Here is a 9456-nt window from a genome sequence, read left to right as displayed (position 1 = left end):
GGCAAGCCGGCCTCGCGGTCCGGTGTGTGTTGGGTGTGTGTGGTCTGCTGCCGTACGTGCCCCCGTGGACCCGGGTCGCAGCGGCGTGGCTGCGCCAGGTGCACCCGGCGGCAACGCCCCTGCGCTTGTTGGTGCGGGGGGCCGCGGACCGTGTGCTAAATAAGCCGCTCACCCCGGCGGGCAAGCCGTTTGCACGCCTGCTGAAAGTCATGACTGAATTGCCCGCGGTGACTCTTGTGGCGCCGCCCGAGCCGGGCGCGTGGGTGAGTCATGTGCTGTTGTGGGCTAACCCGGCACTGTGTGAGGACGGCCGCACGTGGGAAGTGGCTTTCGCGGATTTGTTCGCTCTGCCGGGACTGGCGTGTGTGGGCCAGCTGGTTGCAGTGCATGACGGCCTGAACGAACTGCGGCAGGCATGCACACGCCCTTGGGCGTGGGGCTCCCGGTTTGGTGAAGCGTGGAAATGTATGTGACTGCTGTGTGGCGGCGGGTGCTGCACTGGAGCACGCGCGGGCGCGCCTGCCGTCGCCCCTGCCGGGGCCGGCATCGCCTCAAGAGGCGGCCGACCGGTTTGCGGCGGCGGTGGCCCTTCTCCCCGCTGGCTGGGCTGCCGCCGCGCGTGCCGCCCAGCTGGCTCGTCGGGGGCTTGCCGCCGCGCGCGCTGCCGCTCCCGGCGGCCGACATCGTGAGTGCTACGGCGGAGTCGGTGCAACAGGTGGTGCGGGGGCTTGGCTGGTTGCAGTGCGGGGGGCCGCCCACACACGGGTATGACGCCGGTCTGGGAGAGGGGTCAAACGGCACAGCCTGGTTACCTGCCTTGGCCTTGTCGTCCGGTCCCCATTTAAGGCACGGCGAACGTGGTCCCGGGCGGACGACACGGCCTAGACTGGTCTAGCTCGCGTGGCGTCCGGGGGATGCGTTCCGCCCAGCTTGGCACGGTCGGCGACGGTCGTCAGGCCGACCTCCGAATTAGCTACCAGCGTTCTACAAATATCACCTTGATACTATAGAGATCTCAAATATTTTGTTTGCGGCCTATTCGGTGACGTCGCGGTGAACAGGCTTCTCAAGTCTGCGCAATTACCGCGCTTTGATGCCAATTATTGTTGCCGTCATCAAAAATACATGCAAGGAGACTAGAAACATGCTCCCGGGCTTAAGAGTGCGACCCTGGCGAAAGCATGCCTCGCGAAATGTGGTGACAGCCACCCTCGCAGAATGCGACGGGAGTCAAACTTTTGCATCCTTATATGTCATATAAGTTAATTCCTGAAAGAGGGAGGCTAAGTCTACGCGAGCGTGGAGAAACACGTGTGGACACGTTTTTGCCCCTCTTCAGACCGGCGTCATACCCGTGTGGGCCGCCCATCCTGCTCACTGCCTACACGGTGAAGGCGGGGACCGTGCTACAAATGGCTCCACAGTTAGCCGCCCTGAAGGCTAAGCATTTGCAATATGTGTGCGACGCGGGTGTGTCGGGGGTGGGGGCTGCCCTGGCGGCGGGGGCCTTCGTGTGCACCTTGGCCCGCTTGTGGTCGCTGAAATGGGAGAATCATCATAAGGAAGCACTGTGGCGTGTGGCCGCCAACGCTTGCTGGGCGTTTCCACGGCATGCTAGCGCCTAGCGAGCGGGCGCGAGGCGTTGCTGTTGACCCGTGTTGGGCGTGTGGGTTTGACACGCAGGATGGGGACCGGCGTCACTGGTTTTGGGACTGCACTGTTGCGCTGTCCCTGCGGGAAAACATGGGGATGGCTATGGGTTTCCATGCCAGAGGATGCTCTAAGTGCCTTCTCTCGTGAGGAGTTGTGGTTAGTGCGCCCGCCTGCGGGGCTTGCGCCACCTGTGTGGGATGTGGTGTGTCTCGCTGCTATGTCTGCCCTGGACTTTGGTCGGCAGCGTGTGGTTATGGCCGGGCTGGCGGCGCGACTGCGCGAGCGAAGCTGCCGTCGGCCCGGGTGCTGAGCATTGGACTTGGCGTCGTAGCTGACTTCTGGGGTCGTCTCCAGACGTTTGTGACTTTGGGTATCAGGCCAAAGGGTTGGGACGCTGTGCCGTCTGCGCATCCTTTCATCTCTCGGGCTGTTGGTGAAGGCCTGGTATTGCGCTTGCCGTATGACGCTGATTCCCCGCCTCCCTCACCGTGAGAGGTTGTGGGTGGTTGGGGGATTAGTGTGTGGGCAGGACGCGCGTGTGGGCGACCGTTCTAGTGCCTGGACGCTTGCGCCCTGGTTAGTGCGTGCGCTGTGCGTGTGTGCTGCGGCCTGGACGATTCCCGGCACTCCGGTGCCTAGGCTTGTGGCATTGAGGCACAGCGGTGGGGCTCTGGCGGGTTGAGGCTTGGCTAGGACTCACTGTGCGCGGAGTCACACGGACTTTGACCGCGGGAGGGTTTGCAGCAAAGTCGGGGTTGGTGGAGTCAACTTGGGCCCTGATAGCATGTGATGGCTCGGCGTCTTCGGGTACTGGGACTGTCCCCTCTGTAACATCCGCACTCACAAGACAGGTGTTCTTCGGCACGCGGTCCAAGGCCAAGGTTTGCTTGCGCAACTGCAGATGCATGGTTTGTGTGTGTGTGTGTGGGGGGGGGGTGGCTCAAGTTTTGGTTGAAGACTTGGTTAGGGCTAGCATGGCCACAATGCGCACGTTCACATCCCAGCTGAGCCGTTCGTGCCAAGATTCGTGCCTTCCCGTTTGCCACTGTCTCTTTAAACCTCTATCACACTTAACACCTCCCCGATACCCGATACCCCTACCTATAGAACCTCCAGGGGGGGGGTAGGAACAAACTTTTTTGACCCCATGGGACCCCCCGACCGACCGACCGACCGACCCCCCCTACCGTACGACCCCCCAAAACCCCCTCAGAACCCCTTAGTTTTTTGTCAGGTTGGTGCCAATTGACTGCTCTCGGTGACATCTATCGCTATGCAAAATGATCCGCCTTGGGAACACACTTTGACCGACCGACATGTGGACATGTGGACATGTCACCCGTCCGCCGACAAGTGTCCTGACAGACTGGCCTGCTATGCAACGGCTTACTCCAATGTTACTTGATAGTACGAAATGAGCTGACGCGTTCATCCATGCAAAACCCGCCCGGCACCGGCCTGTCCCTGGCCCGTTCCCCAGGCATCTTCCAAAATGCTGACATGCCGCTCCCCAAAGTACCCCATACTATGCATGTGTGCTAAGTCTGGGGTATACCTACGCACGCCTCGTTGAGCTGCACCCATTGTGCCGCGCGCTGCAGGACAGAAGCGCTAGGAACAAAACTTGGCACGAACCTGTGCAAAACCTCTTGGGACCCCCCGACCGACCGACCGACCGGCCACTTTGAGGGGTCATAACTTAGACCATATGACATAAACTATAAACTTAGCCTCTAGGGCTCATCCCCTAGCCCGCGAGCCTTGGCTCGCGTGGGGGCGCACAACATCTTAGTTGTCGACCTTGGCTTTCGTTTCCAAATTTTTGTCGCCTGTTCCGGGCGCTTTGATCAGATTGGTTCAGACAGGGTTGGGGTTCAGACAGGCGCTCAGCGCCGAGCTTTGGGTTCGAAGTTCCATGGCGGCTCGCGGGCGGCTGGTCGCATGAGTTCTTCGGTGTTGTGTTGTCAGTGGTTTCTGTGTTTGCAGGTAGTGGGTAGCCCTCGTGGTCGCCCTTGGCCCGGCGCAACGGCTGGCGCATCGGTGCCTCGCCTGTGTGCGCCTCGGCGTCTTGCCTCGTGGCGCCCAGTCAGCCGTCGTCTCTGTCTGCGGTCTTCCTGGCTCTGCAGATTTTAGCCCTGGGGGTTTTAGCTCGCAGCATACGGTTCACGGACCGGTAGGCGCGTGGTGACCGCAGTCGGGTAGTCCCGGGTTTGGGGTGTGTGTGCACGGGCGGCTGTTGCCCGGGCGCCCGGGCGACTGTTGGCTCTTCTCGTCTCCGAGTGCCGCTGGGGCTTGTGTGGAGGGTCGGCCTGGGTCGTTGGTTGGACGGTTGGCGGGTGGTGCGCCCTTTGAGAGGGGCTGTGGTGTGCTGTGGCTTGGTGGTGTTTCGGCTTGGCTTCCGGTTCCAGTTGTGCCTCGGCACAGACTATCAGACATGGGCCTTCGGGCCAAGACATTGCGCGTCTCTGACGCCAGCCATCGTCTTCGGACGTGATATTTAGCGAATAGAGGTTACATGTGGGATGACAGCCACGGGCAAGCCAGGGCTCCATAAACGCACGAGACACGTACGCACACTCGAGGAGGGAACCTCGAATGACCCCCATGCTCCTCGCCTCACTAAAGGAGGGGAGGAACCCCGAGCAAGGCTCACCGCAAACGCTAGCGCTGCTCACCTAAGCCGCGGGTCGGCGTCAGACTGACTGCCACTTTGCAAAGTGCAACTCCTACCCCAAAACACCAGCACCAACAGGGCAGGGCCCTCACACTGTTGGGTGCAGCCCGAAGCTGCATCCTGTAGACGGCCTAGGGCCGTGCAAGTTCGCTGAACCACGAGGATCAGCCGGTCCGACCCACCAGACAGCACAAGCCACAGCGCCCGCAACCTAGCGTAGGCGGTGCAGGCACGCCCACCGCCCAACCAAGTCCACACAGCCTCGCAACACCCTAGCACAGCAGACAGCGCCAGCCAGCCTTCGCTGGACTGCCTTCGCCAGACTGCATTCGCCAAGCAGGTCTCTCCACTGTGTAGATGCGCCCACAGCTCCAGCCGCCGCCGCCCGGAAGACGCCGGTCCTGGCTCCCGCCGCAGCGTGCCCCTGTTCACGCGCGGCGAGCCCGGCGCCACGTCAGGCCGCGGCAGCAGCCCACAGCAAGAGTCGCCAGCAGCCCCAATCGGCCCTCCGTTACCGAAAGAGCCGCTCAGCGACACGCCACTGCGAGCCCGGCAGCAGCGCGAAGCCATGAGGACGAGGTCGACCGGCGAGCAGGCGCGCCACCCACGCTAGGTCGCGAAGGCTCCACGGTGTGAAGTCATGATGTTCGGCAAAGAGTGCCAGAGCGGGGGCCGCTCAGCAGGACGGCGACGATGATGTCGCCGACTGAGTGGCGCGCCGCAGCCAGAGCAGCACTGACGCACTACAGCTGACCTAAGCAACGCCAGGGACGCCATGGAGGCGCCACAGGGGATGGGCGCGGCCACAAAGGCCGGCCAGGAACTACTACCGACAAGGAGGGTCAGGGCGCCGAGGCGCCCTAATGCAACCAAGCGGAGTAGAACGAGCTAACTTATTTAGCGAATTTGGGGGAGGGGGGTTGTCTGCAACCATCGGCCATACTGGGCCACGGTAACGCCTCGAAACACGGGCTCGCAGATCGGCGCTGGGTGACGCGCATTCCCTAATCAGGGGCCTCCTCCTGCCCCGGCGCATCAGCGCCAACTGGCTCGCAGACCGGCTTCTAGAAAGCAGGATAGCTCTCGCGGGGAAACCATCAGAACCCGCCGCACCAGCGTCCTCACCCGTAGAGCAGCGACCTAGGAAGGCCGAGATGGCACTCTTTCGGGGAAGTTCGGCACAAGTATGTTCAGTGCCTACACAGGTAACGGAGCCGAACCGTTCCTGATGGGTTTCGATCTTGCGACCTTGATGTGACTCCGGCACCCAACTCCGGCATCGTGGCGCAAGACCACCCGCGTACAAAGCGAATAGAGGTTACATGTGGGATGACAGCCACGGGCAAGCCAGGGCTCCATAAACGCACGAGACACGTACGCACACTCGAGGAGGGAACCTCGAATGACCCCCACGCTCCTCGCCTCACTAAAGGAGGGGAGGAACCCCGAGCAAGGCTCACCGCAAACGCTAGCGCTGCTCACCTAAGCCGCGGGTCGGCGTCAGACTGACTGCCACTTTGCAAAGTGCAACTCCTACCCCAAAACACCAGCACCAACAGGGCAGGGCCCTCACACTGTTGGGTGCAGCCCGAAGCTGCATCCTGTAGACGGCCCAGGGCCGTGCAAGTTCGCTGAACCACGAGGATCAGCCGGTCCGACCCACCAGACAGCACAAGCCACAGCGCCCGCAACCTAGCACAGGCGGTGCAGGCACGCCCACCGCCCAACCAAGTCCACACAGCCTCGCAACACCCTAGCACAGCAGACAGCGCCAGCCAGCCTTCGCATAGTCGGCCTGCGCCAGCCAGCCTTCGCTGGACTGCCTTCGCCAGACTGCATTCGCCAAGCAGGTCTCTCCACTGTGTAGATGCGCCCACAGCTCCAGCCGCCGCCGCCCGGAAGACGCCGGTCCTGGCTCCCGCCGCAGCGTGCCCCGGTTCACGCGCGGCGAGCCCGGCGCCACGTCAGGCCGCGGCAGCAGCCCACAGCAAGAGTCGCCAGCAGCTCCAATCGGCCCTCCGTTACCGAAAGAGCCGCTCAGCGACACGCCACTGCGAGCCCGGCAGCAGCGAGCGCTCCGCCAGAAGCATCGCGAAGCCATGAGGACGAGGTCGACCGGCGAGCAGGCGCGCCACCCACGCTAGGTCGCGAAGGCTCCACGGTGTGAGATCATGATGGTCGGCAAAGATTGCCAGAGCGGGGACCGCTCGGCAGGACGGCGACGATGATGTCGCCGACTGAGTGTCGCGCCGCAGCCAGAGCAGTACTGATGCACTACAGCTGACCTAAGCAACGCCAGGGACGCCATGGAGGCGCCATAGGGGATCGGCGCGGCCACGAAGGCCGGCCAGGAACTACTTCCGACAAGGAGGGTCAGGGCGCCGAGGCGCCCTAACGCAACCAAGCGGAGTAGAACTTCAGCAGCGTACAAAGCTGATAGAGGTTACATGTGGGACGACAGCCGTGGACTAGCCAGGGCCCCAAAAACGTACGAGACACGCACGCTCACTCGAGGAGAGATCCCCGAATGACCCCCATGCTCCTCGCCTCCGGAGAGGGGAGGAACCCCAGGCCCGGCTCACCGCAAACGCTAGCGCTGCTCACCTAAGCCGTGGGTCGGCGTCATAAGACTACCTCTTGCGAGTCCCTAAGCTGACAAGCTAGGGTGAGGCCGGTGGCGAGTCCGCTGTTGGCCCTACCAAGATAACCCCTCCAACATCATCTGACGCTAGGAATGGGTGCTGGTTCGGGACAAGGTCCCAGCGGCGCGGAGGCCGACGCAGACTCACAAACGCAGCTAGCCGTGACCAGAAGTCCGCAATCACCTCCACACCGATCCTTCGCACAACAGCAACCTCCGCAGTCCGGTCTGCAGCATCACGGCAAGCGTAAAGGCGCTGTCGGCCGTATTCCAGGGCCGCCACAGCAGCCAAGCACACGATGTCCCACACCGCCTGCGATAGCCCTGGTGGCGCCTGTACTAACCACAACTGGTTCCGTGTGATGTCCACATTCGCATGCTCCCGCATCACATCACGCAGAGCCTCCGCCACCACACAGTCCCAGAAGTGATGAACCCTAGCGCCAGCAGTCATCTGAGTCCCACACGGGCATTTCTCCACGCGTCCATCTGCGGCCCACGCCGCAAGCATCCCAAAGCCCGTGAACCCATTGACTGCCAGACGCCAGAGCGGTTCCTTGTGTCGCGGCTCCCACACCAACGCCCACAGCCGCGCCAGGGCCGCCCGCAGCGCATGAATCGCTTCCGCTGGCGGCGCGGCGCCGCTGTAGGCCTCCTGGATGAAGGCCAAGTGACGCACGCGGAGCGCGTCGTACGCAGGCGCAAGTTGAAGCTGGGTTGCCTGCTTCACCGTAAGGGTCAGCAAGGGCACGTCAGCCGCGCCATGCCGCCACCCCAGGCTCTGCGCAAGCAGCAGCCATACCTGGGGGGCAGGAGGCGCGGAGGCCGCGCCGCCAGGCGCATGCAGTGTGGCCGACGCCGCCACCCTCCACGCCGCCGGTACACGGGCCAGCAGCGCGGAGAACTGGGCAGCAGCATCCGGGCCGGACTGCAGCTCCGGCGGCACGCGCGCCATATCCGTAATGCGCAGGATGGGGCGCAGGACGGACCGCTTGTACTGTATAGTGCAGCGACGTGCGAGGCGCGGCCCGAGCGCACCAGCCGGCTTGGAAGCCACCAGCTGGCGCACCGCGGCCAGCGCCTCCCAGCACCGCACTGCCGTGCCGAGCGTGAGCAGACCCGGCAGCGCCATGAGAGCTGGGAAGTCACGTTCCAAGCCACCCGCCTGAAGCCCCGCCGCACACGGCAAGACTGGATTGCCCCAGAGCGGAAGTGCAAAGCACCAGGGCCCTGGCACCAGCACAGCCGGGCGTAGGATTGTGACCGGAGGCAGGTAGCTGAGGGCACCCAGGAGGCGCACGAGGGCCGGGCAGGTTGCCGCCACCGGCTGGCCGAAGATTGCACAGCCATCGGCAGCGGGTCCGACACCGCCGGCCGCCCGCTGCATCGTCAGGACGCAGAGGGGGTGGGCGGCCGTGTGTAGCTGCTGCACCAGGGCGGTGGCGGCGGCTGTCCACGGCGGTACGTAGGTGCCAACCGCAGAGCCGTGCATGTGCTGCAGCCAGCGCACAGCCAACACAGCGTGTCGGGCGCGCACGTGTTCCACCACCGGCAGCAGTCCAAAGCCGCCATCGCGTGGCGGCAGGGCGACGCAGTCGGAGGGGAGGCCGGGAAGTCGGGCCCGGCCAGAACCTTGCGGCGTGGCAACGATGATGCGGCGGTCCACAAACCGCACAAGCGTTTTGAGGAAGTCTGCCAAAACCGTCTGCGGCGGCAGACCCGCAAACTCCATATGGTAGAGCACACGGCTGACGGCGTAGGAGGAGGCACAGAAGCCACGGCCAAAGGCAGTTAGGGGGAGGCCGCAGAGCGTCCCCAGGGTGCCAATGGCAGGGGAGAGGGAAGGAGCCCCCTGGGCTGCAGCCGTGCCAAGTGGGAGGTCGTAGAAGACCACACCCAGCGTGCGCGAGTGCGAGACTACGCGCAAGCCATGCGCCATAGCAACTGTGTTGGGCGGGGCAGGCGCGGCTACGGCACCGCCAGCACCCGCGGCAGAGCCGCCGGCCGTCACGCCACCAGTGACCACAACACCGGCAGCTGCCCAAACCGCGCCCGCCCGAGAAGGCACCGCACCACCGGCCGCCAAGATGCCCCCACCAGAGTGGCTGGTGCCGGGGCCGCCGCCAGCCACCCCGCCACCAGCCGCCGCGCCGCCGGCAGCCATGCCGCCGGCAGCTGCCACACTGGTCGCCGCCACGCCGTGAGCTGCCATACGCCCGCAATGATGAGGACGAAGGCCGACAGGTAGCCGTTAGCCAGGGCGGCAGAGCGCGTGCCCGTAAGCAGCAGCTTGACCCAGGCCAGGAAGCCACTGCCAACGCCCATGACTGCCAAGCACCGGTACAGGAAGTTGCGGTCCAGGGTGTCGTAGGCTTTGTAGAAGTCCAGGAAGGCCACAACGCCGCGGTCAGCGTCAGCGGTGCTGCCCGCAGCGCCCCCGCCCCCGCCCCCGGCACCGCCGCCAGGGCCACCGCCTTCGGCCACCCGC

The 9456-nt window shown here is 64.2% G+C and overlaps 2 protein-coding genes across 2 annotated transcripts in view; one reads left to right on the top strand and one right to left on the bottom strand.

Moving 5' to 3' along the window:
• Positions 1-1012: 1012 nt before the first annotated feature.
• Positions 1013-2496, top strand: CHLRE_07g341556v5 (uncharacterized protein). Its single transcript, XM_043064365.1, has one exon. The coding sequence runs from the start codon at positions 1413-1415 to the stop codon at positions 1623-1625; it is 213 nt and encodes a 70-aa protein (XP_042922946.1). The 5' UTR covers positions 1013-1412; the 3' UTR covers positions 1626-2496.
• Positions 2497-5633: 3137 nt separating this feature from the next.
• CHLRE_07g341555v5 (uncharacterized protein) overlaps positions 5634-9456 on the bottom strand; it is a 10850-nt gene continuing 7027 nt past the window's right edge. Inside the window, exons 5-6 of the mRNA XM_043064364.1 lie at positions 9066-9442; positions 5634-8463 (exon numbers count right to left, since the gene is read on the bottom strand). Of these exons, the coding sequence (XP_042922944.1) occupies positions 6988-8463; positions 9066-9442 (1853 nt within the window). The 3' untranslated portion in view covers positions 5634-6987. The remainder of the gene's footprint in view (positions 8464-9065; positions 9443-9456) is intronic.

This window comes from Chlamydomonas reinhardtii, chromosome 7 (genome assembly GCF_000002595.2).
Source record: "Chlamydomonas reinhardtii strain CC-503 cw92 mt+ chromosome 7, whole genome shotgun sequence".
NCBI classification, from domain to species: Eukaryota; Viridiplantae; Chlorophyta; class Chlorophyceae; order Chlamydomonadales; family Chlamydomonadaceae; genus Chlamydomonas; species Chlamydomonas reinhardtii.
Note: the sequence above shows the minus strand (reverse complement) of the source record. Positions and strands in the feature narration are given on the sequence as shown.